The sequence below is a fragment of the Cebus imitator genome, unplaced genomic scaffold, assembly GCF_001604975.1.
Source record: "Cebus imitator isolate Cc_AM_T3 unplaced genomic scaffold, Cebus_imitator-1.0 Scaffold62, whole genome shotgun sequence".
Taxonomy (NCBI): domain Eukaryota; kingdom Metazoa; phylum Chordata; class Mammalia; order Primates; family Cebidae; genus Cebus; species Cebus imitator.
In genome coordinates, this window is record NW_016107377.1 from 2048095 (window position 1) to 2062337 (window position 14243).

The window sequence follows — 14243 nt, forward strand, 5'->3', positions numbered from 1 at the left end:
AAAAAAAAAAAAAAAAATTACTTTGGACAGTATGACCATTTTCATGATATTGATTCTTCCTAACCATGAGCATGGAATGTTTTTCCATCTGTTTGTGTCCTCTCATTTCCTTGAGTAGTGGGGTTGTAGTTCTCCTTGAAGAGATTCTTCACATCCCTTGTTAGTCGTATTCCTAGGTATTTTATTCTCTTTGTAGCAATTGTGAATGGGAGTTCACTCATGATTCGACTCTCTATTACTGGTGTATAGGAATGCTTGTGATTTTTGCACATTGACTTTATATCCTGAGACTTTGCTGAAGTTGCTTGTTAGCCTAAGGAGATTTTGGGCTGAGACAATGGGGCCTTCTAAATAAATCATGATATCTGCAAATAGAGACAATTTGACCTTCTCTTTTCCTAATTGAATACGTTTTATTTCTTTTTCTTGCCCTATTGCCCTGGTCAGAACTTTCAATACTATGCTGAATAGGAGTGGTGAGAGAGGGCATCCTTGTCTAGTGCCAGTTTTCAAAGAGAATGCTTCCAGTTTTTGCCCAGTCAGTATGATATTGACTGTGGGTTTGTCATAAAGAGCTTTTAGTATTTTGAGACATGATTCATTGATACCTAGCTTATTGAGAGTTTTTAGCATAAAGGGCTGTTGAATTTTGTCAAAGGCCATCTCTGCGTCTGTTGAGATAATCCTGTGGTTTTTGTCTTTGGTTCTGTTTATGTGATGGATTACATTTATAGATTTGCATATGTTGAACCAGCCTTGCATCCCAGAGATGAAGCTGACTTGATCACGATGGATAAGGTTTTTGATGTGCTGTTGGATTTGGTTTGCCAGTATTTTATTAAGGATTTTTGCATCAATTTTCATCATGGATATTGACCTGAAATTTTCTTTTTTAGTTGTGTCTCTACCAGGCTTTGATATCAGGATGATGTTGGTCTCATAAAATGAGTTAGGAAGGATTCCCTCTTTTTGTATTGTTTGAATGGTTTCAGAAGGAATGGTACCAGCTCCTCTTTGTAACTCTGGTAGAATTCAGCTGTGAACCCTGTTAAAATGCATGCTCTGAATGAGGGGACCACCCCACCCCCCCACAACAAACTGTGTGTGAGCAGCATGGCTGCAGGCGGGCTGAGTCCAAAAAGAGAGTCAGTGCAGGGCAGTGGGATAGGAGTTGGTTTTATAGGTTTGGGGTGAGCAGCGGAAAGTTACAGAAGTTACAGTTTAGGGCAGTTTTTGCAAGCTGGGAGAGGGTTGTAGGGTATGGAGTCACAAGGTTGACCAAGGTTGGTTACAAAGTCCAGTTGCTTTATCAGTTGAGGTGGGAATAAAGAACAATAGAAGAATGTCACAGAGTTAAATAGGCACTGCAGGGGTTGGTCATTTCTTCTCCTTTTGTGGTTTTCCAGTTACTTCAGACTTTCTAGTTGCAGGAACTCATCTGGAGTGTCACAGAGGTTACCATGGTACAATCAGTCTAAAAGACCTACTTTCCTGTCTTTTTATATTAATAATATATAGGAAAAAGAAATGAAGAGTGGAGGGTGGTAGAATATTAGGGAGCCTGGCACAGAAGGGTGATGGGGTGTTGTTTCTTAGACCTTCTTCGAGTGGAATTGGGGGTGGCGTGGAAACCTGAAAATGGGAAAGAATTTAGACTGCTGGGAGATCTGGGGGCAAAGAATGATATTGTGGGGGTGTTAGAAGGAGCATTTGTCATATTGACTGATTGGTTATCGCTTGTATACAATTTTGTAAGAATTGAGAGATTAATCGGAAAACACAGGGTCCAAATAAGAGAGGAGAAAGATAGGTATTGGTAAAATGGGTGCTCTGAATGAAGAGACACCTCCCCAAACAGGCATTGTGTGAACAACATGGCCGTTTATTCGCCCAGGTGCAGGTGGGCTGAGTCTGAAACAGAGTCACTTAAGGGCAGTGGGATGGGAGTTGGTTTTATAGATTTGGGGTGGACAGTGAAAAGTTACAGAAGTTACAGTTTAGGGTGGTTTTATGCAAGCTGGGAGGGGGTCATGGGGTCTGGAGTCACGAGGTGGACCAAGGTCAGTTACAAAGTCCAATGGCCTCTCATTTGGGGTGGGAATAAGCAACAATAGAGAATGTCTCAAAGTTAAGTAGGTGCCACAGGGGTTGATCGTTTCTTCCTCTTTTCATGATCTTCCAGCTACTTCAGAGTTTCTAATTCCAGAAGGCCCTCCAGTGGTGTACATGTGGTTCCCCGGGGTTCGCCATGCCGTCCACGGCACGGTCAGAGCTTATATTCCTGTCTTTTTATATTAGTAATATAAAGGAAAAAGAAATGAAGAGTGGAGGGCAGTGGAATATTAGGAAGGCTGGCACAGAGGGGTGATGGGGTGATGTTTCTCAGGGCTTCTTCAGGCGGGATTGGGGGCATCGCAGAAACCTAAAAATGGGAAAGAATTTAGACTGCTGGGAGATCTCAGGGCACGGAGTGATATTGTGGGGTTTTTAGAAGGAGCATTTGCCGTATTGACTGATTGGTTATCGCTTATATACGATTTTATAGAAATTGAGAGATTAATCGGAAAACACAACGTCCAAATAAGAGAAGGAGAAAGATAAGTATCACGGGACTAAGGATTGGAAGAAGCCATGACTTCCAGTTAGAGGGTCCAGCCAGTCCAGCCAGGTCCACAATAACAATTTGCCTGATTAGTGGGCTTTTGGGCTCTTTCTTTTAATTTACTGATGGCATCATATACGAGGCTGGACTGGTTTACGTAGAAACAACATTCTTCCTTAAGGAATAGGCAAAGACCTTCTTTTTCAGCAGTCAGTAAATTAATAAGACTTCTGCGGTTTTGGAGGACAACTGCAGCTAGGAAATTTACTTGAGCTTGTAGAAGGGATAGTGATGGAGCTAACTCTGCAACGCTAGCAGAGAAATCGTTAGAGAGGCTACGAAAGGTGACAGTTGAAGTGGTAGGCCTGCTATGCCTGTGCCGAGTGCAGTAATTCCTAACCCTACAAGTAAGGGGATCAATGGAACGACCCGCTTGTGTCATGTCGGGACCGCAAGGGGAACAGGGAGGCCTTCATCCCAGTTGGCGAACTGAATTTTGGGAGTGAGGAAAACTAGGGTACAAGTGCCTATCCATTTGGTTGGAAGGCAGATGTAAGAAGAACCCCAGAGGAAAAAAAGCTGAGAAAGTGTTCCGAGGGTGGACTTTGGACCCAAATGCCAAGGGAACCAGCAAGGGCTGTGGCTGTTAAAGGTTGTAGTGCGGTTTGGTAGGTGACTGGAGGGAGAGCTTTTGTTGTCATGGTATATGAGGAAGCATGTACTATCTATAAGTAACTACGCAAGTTCATTAACAAGGTTGGGTATGAGCAGACAGGAAGAGGGTTCTGGAGGAGAGTCTGAGGGCAAGGGGAGGGTAGCCAAGGGTGGAGTGAGAGGCTAAAGGCCTACCTAGGCAAAACCTGCTATTGATGTTTTTTAAGGCCGCTAGTAATAAGGGAGGGCTTTTCTGTAATGTGCAGTTCATATGCTCCTATTTTTAGGGTAATGTAGGTAGCAGGGCTCTTGAGGTGAAGTGTAAAGGAACACAAAGAGGGTGGGAGATTTCCTAGGGGGATTCCAGTGGGTGATTGCTGGAAATGCATGGGGGAGCGGCAGTAGGAATAGTTGTTTGTGTGATTAGCAGTCCAGGAATGAGCAGTGTTGAGTTGACATAGGGAGAAAGATTAGGTAGGTAGGTGCATAGAAGAGCAGCAGCCTGTCGAGATGAGATAATCTGGGATGTCTCTGTCGATTCTGTCTAGGAGGTAGAGTAGTTCTTTGGGGGAGTACAGGTTGGGGGTGTTGAAAGATGTCTGCAGGTGTAAAGAAACAGGAGAGTTTGCCCAATCGGTCAGTAGGGCGGGAATGGCTGTGTAGTGGGAAGAGGAGAGGGAAATGCATAGCCAGCAATTTCTGGCTAAGGAAGGGTTCAAGTTGGCTAGGAGAGAGTAGGTTAGGTTTCTGGTATATTGGAGGTAATCAGGGAGAGGTAGAGGGTAGCAGGAGAATGGGAACGATATTAAGAGTGAGTATAAAAGAAAAGAAGAGGACTTAATCGGGTGGAGGAGCTGGAGAGTTCCTTGCCGCTGAAGATCATCTAACCACTCTAAAAGAGAGTCGAGGGTGGCAGCCTGGGGATAAAACCACAAAGTATCAGCAGGAATTGCCTGAAGGAAAAGTAAAATGTAAACCGGCAGTATAAACAAAAACAGGGCATTTAAGTTTCCTTGGAAGAGGCTGGAGAGAGTACTTGCAACTTCCAAGAGGAGGTGGAGGAGTCAGGTTGGCTGTCTGAGGGGCACAGCTTCACCCTGGAGCGGTGAACCCACTGGGAGGGTCTTGCAGGCGGACAGCGGTTGGGGTGCTGTAGACAACCAGACAGGGTCCTGTCCACCAAGGTTGTAGGGACTGGGGGGCCAGGCTCTTTTTCAGAACTGACTGTCCGACTAGGGTGTCTTCATATGGCTGAATATCTGGAGTAGGTAAGAAAAGGTTAAGTTAGAGAAGCCTGGGAATTTCATGTCTGGCCTGCTGGAGGATTGGAAGGTAGTCATCAAGAGGGCTGATGTCTGGAATAAGGTTGAGCCCAAGCAGGAAGCAGTTCAAAGGGGTTGTACCGTGTGGGTTCTCGGGGAGTGGCCTGAATTCTGAGAAGAGCAAGGGGTAGAAGAACTGTCTAGTCTTTCTTAAGTTGGAGGCTGAGTTTGGTGAGATGTGTTTTTAAAAGACCATCAGTGCTTTCTACTTTGCCTGAGCACTGAGGATGGTGTGGGGTATGGAGATTCTACTGGATGCCCAGGGCGGAGACTGCCTTGGTGTTCTGGCTAATGAAGGCCAGTCCATTGTCTGACTATGAACGTAGGGGACCGGAGCAGGGAATTATGTACAGAATCACTGCGATGGCCTTTTCAGACCCTGTGGGAAAGGCCTCCACCCATCCTGTAAAAGTGTCAGCTCAGACCAGGAGGTATTTGAACTTTCTGACATGGAGCATATGAGTAAAGTCTATCTGCCAGTCTTGTGCAGGAGTGAACCCTCAAGCCTGATGTGTAGGAAAAGGAGGGGACCTGAGGAAGTCTTGAGGAGTAGTAGAGTGGCAGGTGGAATATTGAGAAATGATTGCCTTGAGGATGGACTTCCACGATGGAAAGGAAATGAGAGGTTCCGAAAGACAGGCTCGTGGCTTGTACCCTACGTGAAAGTGTTCTTGAAAGGACAAGAGAATAGAATGAGCTTGTGAGGCAGGAAGGAGGAATTTTCCATGATCTAAGAACCACTTTCCTTGAGTAGGAAGTGATGGACAGGTTAAGTTTTCGGTGGGAGAGTAGGTGGGAATGACAGGTGAGGAGAAATACTGGCCATGAGTGGCAGGTATTGGAGCATCAGCTGCTGCTTTGCTATTTTATCAGCGTAAGCGTTTCCTTGAGTAATGGGATCTGATGGGTTCTGGTGTCCCTTGCAGTGAATGACTCCGACTTTGGCTGGAAGTAAAGCAGCTTGAAGAAGAGTTTCAATCATGGGGGCATTGATAATGGAGGACCCTTGTGTAGTAAGAAATACTCTTTCTGCCCATATAACAGAATGGTGATGAAGGATGTGGAAGACATGTTTAGAATCAGTGTAGATATTGACATGCAGTCTTTTTGCAAGTGTAAGAGCATGGGTTAAAGCAGTAAGCTCAGCTTGTTGAGAAGTGGTAGAAGGGGGATACATAGCAGCATCAATAATAGATGTGAGAGACACTATTGCATAACCTACTTTTGCTGGTGATGATTGATTGGGCTTTGAGGAGCTGCCATCAATAAACCAAGTGTGGTCTGGGTCTGGAATAGGAAAGAAAGAAATATGAGGAAATAGGGAGGATGCCATATGGATTAGGGAGATACAGTCATGGGGTTCAGGGTTTGTGTCAGGTATTAAGTGAGAGGCTGGGTTGAAGTCAGGTCCAAGAGCAGTGGTTACTATGGGGGTTTCAATAAAGGGTGCATCACGCTGGAGAAGGCGAGGGGCTGAAAGTAAGTGTGTGAGGTGTGAAGAGGAAATCTTGGGGAAGAATGGTCCAGGTTAACTGCTGGGACTGGTAGGAGTTCACGGCAAGGCTTCCAGGCATCTCAAAACCCCCTGAGTAAAGGCAAAGTCAGTCCAAGTAAAGGCAACAAGAGGCTAAGAGGAGGAGTGTAAGGGGTTAGTGAAAAAGGCGTCTTTCTGATCAAGAACAGAAGAGTGAGTTATGGGTATGGAAGATAGGAGGGTATAGGGTTTGGTACAACAGGACGGATGGGAGGTATAATCTGATTGTTGAGGCAAAGGTCTTGGACTAGCCTATAGGATTTGTCTGGTTTCTGGACAGGTAGAATAGGGGAGTTGTAAGGAGAATTTGTAGGCTTTAAAAGGCCATGTTGTAATAGGCGAGTGATAACAGGCTTTAGTCCCTTTGAAGCCTGTTGTGGGATGGGGTACTGGTGTTAAGCAGGATAAGAGTGATTGGGATGATGAGGGGTAAGTGACTTGTAGCAAGGGATGGGGAGGTGGTGTCCTGCACCCTAGGGTTAAGGTAGGCGGTATAAGGGGAGCTTTTGAGCGAGTTAAGGTTCGGGGAGGAGGTTGGCAATGAGGTATGGCTGTAGCCTAGGAATAGTTAAGGAAGCAGATAATTTTGCTAGGATATCTTGGCCTAACGGAAACTGGACAAGTGGGGATGATTAGGAAAGAATGTGGAAAGGAGCGTTGGTCCAATTGACACCAGACTTGGGGAGTTTTGAGAGGCCTGTAAGCCTTGCCATCAATTCCCACAACAGTTATGGAGGCCAAGGAGACAGGTCCTTGAAAAGAAGGCAGCGTGGAGTGGGGGGCCCCCGTATTGATTAAGAAGGGGATAGACTTATCCTCCACCATAAGAGTTACCCAAAGCTTGGTGTCTGTGATGGTCCAGGGGGCTTCCAAGGTGATCAGACAGCATTAGTCTTCAGCTGCCAAGCGAAGGAGATCTGGGAAGGATTTGATCTGGGAGCTGTGGGTTGTAGCTCCAGGAGCTCTGGGAGCAGCAACATGAGTCAGACAGCCCAACTTTTAGTGGGGACCCCACACAGACCAGGCAGGGCTTAGGAGGAATCTCAGGCTGTGGGCATTCCTTGGCCCAGTGGCCAGGTTTCCAACACTTGAAGCAAGGTTTGCGAGGGACAGATGCTGCAGTCTGGATGCTTTGAAGTCTTTACGAGCCAGTGGTATGACTGGGGTTTGTCTTACAGCAGAGGCAAGCATCTGTAGTTTTGAGATGCACCGCCAGGCAGCTTTTTCCCCATTGAACGCCTTGAAGGCAGGGTTAATTCTTGTTGTGGGGTTTGAGGGACAGATTCTAATTTCTGTGGTTTTTTTGTAATGTGAGGGGCTGATTGGGTGATAAAATACATATTAATCATTCTTCAGGGTTGGAGTAGAAGTAAGGATGACATTAAGTTACTCCAGGTGAGTTATAGGACTGGGTTAGATGTTGGAACTCTTGTATATATTTAGTAGGATCTAATAAAAAGAAGCCTAACCACTGGCCAATTTGGGAAGGGTCAGATAAAGAGAAAATAACATGCACCCTAACTATTCCTTCTCCTCCAGCCACCTCTCGAAGCGGGAATTGTTGGCAGGGGCAGTTAGGAGTTAGCCATGGGACCAAGCTGTAAGCCGGACTGGGTGTGCGGCAGGGAGGTGACAGGAGGGGCATAAAGAGGTGGGCTGTGGGCAGAGAAAGAGGAGGGAGTCTCGGGCGGTGGGGGTAAGGGCTGGATCGGAGTCTGGCTTGGACAGGAAGGGAGGAGAAAGAGCAGAAGGGTTGATGGGCAAGGAGGATTCTGGGTTGCTAGCAGAGGCAGGAGGAGCAGACTGAAGGGAGAGAAGGAAAATTTGGGATGGGTTGCATTGAGAGCAGGGATTAGGGAGAGATTGGAGTATAAAGAAATGCCTGCCCCAGGCGCGGTGGCTCACGCCTGTAATCCAGCACTTTGGGAGGCTGAGGCAGGTGGATCACCTGAGCTTAGGAGTTGGAGACAGGCCTAACCAACATGGAAAAACCCTGTCTCTACTAAAAATACAAAATTAGCTGGGCGTGGTGGTGCATGCCTGTAATCCCAGCTACTCGGAAGGCTGAGGTAGGAGAATGGCTTGAACCTGGGAGGCTGAGGTTGCAGTGAGCCAAGATCGTGGCACTGCACTCCAGCCTGGTGGCAGAGGGAAACTGTCTCCACAAAAAAAAAACAACAAAAAAAAAAAGGCCTGGACGTCGGGCACCTCAAACCATTTGCCCATTCGTTGACAAAAATTGTCTCGGTTTTACAGAATAGAAAATTTGAAAGTGCCGTTTTCTGGCCGTTTGGAACCGTTGTCTAATTTGTAGTGAGGCCAGACTGTATTACAGGAAAAATTAGATGTTTGGGTTCAGATCAGGCGACAGCTGAAGAGGTTTTAGGCTTTTTAGGATGCAGGCTAGAGGCGAAGACTGAGGAATATAGGGCAGTATATTGCCCGTAGCGAAGTTCTAAGGAAAGGAGTAGAGAAGAGGAGGAGAAGGAGCGAGCAGCTACCAGGGTCTTCAGTAGTCGGCCCTGACTGAATCCTGGGCTGTAGCATGCGTGAGTGATCAAGGCAGGCATCCCCAAGATTGACCAGACACCAAGGGAAGACTGTCTTCCCGAGTCCGTGACCAAGGTTGGAGTTTCTGAGCAAGAGGGAGAGATTTGTCTCTTCTGTCCCTACACGGATAGTGTCTCAAAGCTTTGTCTCTACTAGAAGGAGAAAGATTTAAAGGAAAAGAGAGAGGGAGAGACTTGTCTCCTTTTCTCTACCTAGAAGGAGAAGGATTTAAAGGAAAAGAGAGAGAAAGAGGGAGAGACTGCTTACCGGATCTGAAGGTGGTGAGAGAGCTATTCCGCATGGAGCTGCTGGGCTGAAATATTGAGGTCTCAGGTGAGTCTCATAGAGGGGGAGCAAGGACAGGGGGTCAGTCTCCCAGAGGATTACCCCTGTCACAGGTTTCGGCACCAAATGTTAAAAAGCATGCTCTGAATGAAGACACCTCACCCCCACCTCACCCCGCCCCCCGCCCCGCAAAACACGCTTTGTGTGAGCAACATGGCTGTTTATTCACCCCGGTGCAGGCAGGCTAAGTCCAAAAAGAGAGTCAGTGCAGGGCAGTGGGATAGGAGTTGGTTTTATAGGTTTGGGGTAGGCAGTGGAAAGTTACCGAAGTTACAGTTCAGGGTGGTTTTTGTAAGCTGAGATGGGGTTGTAGGGTCTGGAGTTACAAGGTTGACCAATGTTGGTTACAAAGTCCAGTTGCCTTACCAGTGGAGGTGGGAATAAGGAACAATAGAAGAATGTCTCAAAATTAATTAGGCACCACAGGGGTTGGACATTTCTTCTCCTTTTGTGGTTTTCCAGTTACTTCAGACTTTCTAGTTCCAGGAACTCATCTGGAGTGTACGTGCAGGTCACAGAGGTTACCATGGCACAGTCAGTCCTCCTAAAAGACCTTACAAACCCGTGTGGTTCTGGAGTTTTTTTGGTTGGTAGGCTATTAATTGCTGTCTCAATTTCAGACCTTGTTATTGGTCTATTCAGGGTTTCAACTTCTTCCTGGTTTAGTCTTGGGAGGGTGTAAGTGTCCAGGAATTTATCCATTTCTTCTAGATTTACTGGTTTATTTGCATAGAGGTATTTGTAGTATTCTCTGATGGAAGCCATCATTTTTCTATAGCTGCAGTTTAATTAACATGTAATATTTCCTCTGTTTTGAGAGACTTAAGTTTCTTGTGATCTGTACTCCCTTTACCTATACTGTCAGTGAGAACTATACACTATCACCACAAAAATGTGACACAACGAGGAATATACTGTCTTATTAATTGTTTTTAATGATTAATAGTGAGGTAAGTCTGTCCAGCAATACGTAGGATGTGAAATTATGATGCTTCTGTATAGTGGATTATGCAATATGAAAAAAATGGGGAGCTTTTCACATTCAGATATGGAAAGATCTCTAAGGTATATTGTTAACTGAAAAGAGAGAATGAAAAATAGGGGAGTGTATACAGACACAAATCTCTGAAGGCTATACAAGAAACTAGAAACAGTGCATACCTGTGGGGTGTGGGAGTCACTGGGCAGGTGAGGAATGAGGTTGGGGGGAGACTTTTCACTGTGTGTCTTTTTATACGTTTTTTATTTTTGAACCACGTGACCATTGGCCTAAGTACAGGTCAAAGAGAATAATAAAAATTACTGGAAATCTTAAGTCTTTCACCTTCCAATGCATATGTTATTGGCATTACATTGCTATGATTTTGATTTAATATATATCCGCAATAGTTATTTATTCTGAATTAGGAAGTCTATTATTTTAAATTATTAAACTGATCTAAAACAACTCTTAAAAGAATACTAGGTTATAAACAGTGGCAGAAAGGGAATTGCAGGATTGAGGAACATTCAGAATGTGGGCCTGGCTATCCCTCACTTGTTTCTTGTCTCTTTCTTTCAGATGGTTCCTTCATCAGCTTCAGGCCAAGTTCGAGGTTACTATGTAGACTGGAGAATGTGGCGTGATGTGAAGAGACGAAAAATGGCCTATGAATACGCAGATGAGAGGCTACGTGTTAATTCACTCAGGAAGAATACCATTTTGCCAAAACTTCTACAGGTTGGCGAATTAAGATGAGTCTCTTTCTACCACAAGATCATTAACTCACGTCAGATCATTTTTGATATTGTTTGTTATGATTCGGTATCTGTATAATTTCTGGAGAATAAGATCCAAGTCATTATAAACAAATAGCCTTGAAACTGATTTTGGTGAGTTTCAAATTAAAGACTGTTCACTCCCAGCTAGCCTTTCAACCATTTCATTATGCCGGCCTTAGAAAGTACTGGTGAATTGGGTGGCTTTTTTCACCTATGGTCTCTCCCTGAAATCATCCTAGTCTTAACTGGCAAGGCATTGGGAGGCATTGCTGATGTTGCAGGCTGTGTGCTTAGCATGTGGCCTAAACTGTTCCTTACCCAGGACCATCCTGAGCTTGTCTTCCTGAACTCCCTTGCGCACCTCTGTGTGCTGAAGTGCCTTTCCATTTAGGCCTACTTTCTTGTCACACTGCTTGGGTTGAGTAAGAGGATATCAACCCTGCTTTGCTTTCTGAAGCATAAGGCCCTGCACCTAAGTGGTGATGTAGAATATCTGTCCAAGAGGCTTGTCAGGGAGATATAAATTAAACTCAAGGCCACCCAACTGATTGAGAGCTCAGATTTTTTTAAATTACATTTAGAGAAGTGGGCAGAATGATAAATATCCTATTTATTATGATGGATTCTTTTTAGTCTTGTCTGGATTAAGCCAGATGAGCAGAAAACTGAAGGTTTTGGACCACTGGGTTATGGCTTACACTAAAATGGCATTAAGCTACTTTCCTACATTTAGGGAGTAATAAGAAATGGCAGGCCGGGCGTGGTGGCTCATGCCTGTAATCCTAGCATTTTGGGAGGCCGAGGCAGGCAGATCACCTGAGGTCAGGAGTAAAACTTAGCTGGGCGCAGTGGCACACGCCTGTAATCGCAGCTACTTGGGAGGCTGAGGCAGGAGAATCACTTGAACTTGGGAGGCGGAGGTTGCAGTGAGCCGAGATCATGCCACTAAACTCCAGCCTAGATGACAGAGCAAGATTCTGTCTCAAAAAAGAAAAAAAAAAAAAAGACAAGAAGTGGCCTCCAAGAAACTGAGCTCAAGATATTGGTCAGGGAAGCAGGGGGTAGAATGGTGGTTGCTTGGAGCTAGCAGGACTGGGGGTATCACTGGAGAAATCAGGAGATATTGGTCAAAGGGGTATACTTTCTGTTGTAAGATTAATACATTCTAGAGAGCTAGTGCACAGCACCATGACTATAGTCAGTAGTACTGTATTGTACACTTGAAATTGCTAAGAGAGTAGATCTGAAGTGTTCTTACCACACACACAGAAGGTGATTTTGTGAGGTGAGGGTTGCATTCATTTCATTGTGGTAATCATTTCACAATGTATATGTATAGCAGATCATGACATTGTATGCCTTAAATATATGCAGTTTTTGTCAATTATACCTTAATACAGCTGGGGATATGTTGAATACATTTATGAAGACACCCAGAAGAAATGTCTCTGGTGTGACTAGCAGCAGTAACTGCGAGTCTGTGAATCATGGAAAGTGATCATGGGTCTCTGCTGCCTGCTAAGTAGCTTACAAGTCAAGTTTATATCCCAGTTCTAACCAACTTACAGGCTTTCACAGCATGTACTTTTGTGTCCTGAGGGTTTTATCTTTTCTACTCTCATTTCTCTTTGCCCCAGTTTCATCATTTATAAACTGCCTTAAATCTTTTGGGAAACAACAAGGGGTATGTTTCAATCAATCAACAATTTGTAGCCATTCTTTAAGGTCCACCTCCACGAAACTTGGCTTCAGTCTTCTTGCCCAGTAATTTCTCCTCTCCAGTTCCTTGTGTAGCGTTTATTGTCTACTACTCAGTGGCTGAATCATGTTATTTCATGTAATTCTCTTACCATTATGTGTTCATAATGGTAACACATGCATAAGCTTTTATGTTAATTTTGTGGCTGTTACATACATTCATTTGTGTTCTTTTAATGTGTTATTTTGCTTGTACCACAGTCTAGCACAGGGTCCATCATGCTCATCAGCACACTTTCCAGATGAAAGTGAATATTATGAACACATACACTCTTGAACACAAACATAAGAAATCTCTGCTGACAAAACCTGAGCCCAAGCTACTGCTGAAATCCCTACTTTTCCCCCCTCAGCCACTCTGCCCTTACCTGATTCATCCTCTACATTGCGAATGATTTTTTTTAAAATAAAACTCATCTGATCTCTCCCCTTTATTTCTCCGGTAGTCAGAATCTTTACTGACTCCGTGTGATTCTCTCCTTCCTCCGTCTCTAGTCTTCTCTCAAGCCACATTCCCTCCTTAATTTGATCATCAGCCCAGAGGTTTCAAACTTTCATGATTCAAAAATCATTAAGAGGCAATAGAAATGTATTCACATACTTTACAAATGACTTAAGAGTATGTAGCAGCACTATTCATATTTGCTTAAATCGGAAGATGACCCAGATGACCACCATCAAATGTAGGGTGGATGAATGAATTGTGGTACTCATGCAGTGAAAATGTAATTTTCATTTTCATACCATGACTATGGCTCACGCCTGTAATCCTAGCACTTTGGGAGGCCGAGTGGTGTGGATTGCTGGAGCTCAGGAATTTGAGACCAGCCTGGGCAACGTGGCGAAGCCCTGTCTCTAGTAAAAACACAAAAAATTAGCTGGGCGTGGTGGTACACACATATAATCTCAGCTACTCGGGAAGCTGAGGAGAATCGCTTGAACCCCGGAGGCAGAGGTTGCAGTGAGCCAAGATCGTGCCATTGCACTCCAGCCTGGGTGACAGAGCGAGACTCTGTCTCAAAAAACAAAAAAATTACCTGCCAGTAAGAAGGAGCAAAATATAATATGTGCAACAATGTAATGTGATCTGTGTAATAATGTGATTTCCCTTAGGACGTGGCTGATGAAGAAATTGCTGCCTTCCCCCGGGATAGCTGTCCTGTTAGAATCAGAAATCGATGTGTTATGACGTCCCGCCCGCGTGGTGTGAAGCGGCGCTGGAGGCTTAGTCGTATCGTCTTCCGTCACTTAGCAGACCACGGCCAACTTTCTGGGGTCCAGAGAGCGATGTGGTAATTAGCTCCAGAACCTACTGAGCTTGCAGGGAAGCTGGTTCCAGCAAGAAAAGACGTATTTAATAGACCCAACCCTAATCTTTACATGGGCCCAGTATAGTTGTTTAGTCTACCTGATGCTATCTATAAACTACTTTTAAAATGAAGAAATTTGGGTGTGTCATGTCAGTGAATTATCTCTTCTCTTGGACTTAATAAACATACTGTTCCCATACATGGTGCAAAGAGTAGTATAATAAATATTTTCTGTGAATGCTTTTATATCCTCCTTTTAAGTTTAATCTTTTAGTAACACATAAGGAGCTTTGTGGGCTTTTTGTTTTGTTTTTGAGACAGAGTCTTGCTCTGTCGCCCAGGCTGGAGTGCAGTGGCATATCTTGGCTCACTGCAACCTCCATCTCCCAGGTTCAAGCAGTTCTCCG

The 14243-nt window shown here is 44.7% G+C and overlaps 1 protein-coding gene across 1 annotated transcript in view; it reads left to right on the forward strand.

The window, feature by feature from the left end:
• The window catches only part of MRPS14 (mitochondrial ribosomal protein S14), a 20418-nt gene extending 6372 nt beyond the window's left edge, over positions 1-14046 (forward strand). Inside the window, exons 2-3 of the mRNA XM_017529954.2 lie at positions 10569-10727; positions 13640-14046. Of these exons, the coding sequence (XP_017385443.1) occupies positions 10569-10727; positions 13640-13822 (342 nt within the window). The 3' untranslated portion in view covers positions 13823-14046. The remainder of the gene's footprint in view (positions 1-10568; positions 10728-13639) is intronic.
• The last annotated feature ends 197 nt before the right edge of the window (positions 14047-14243 follow it).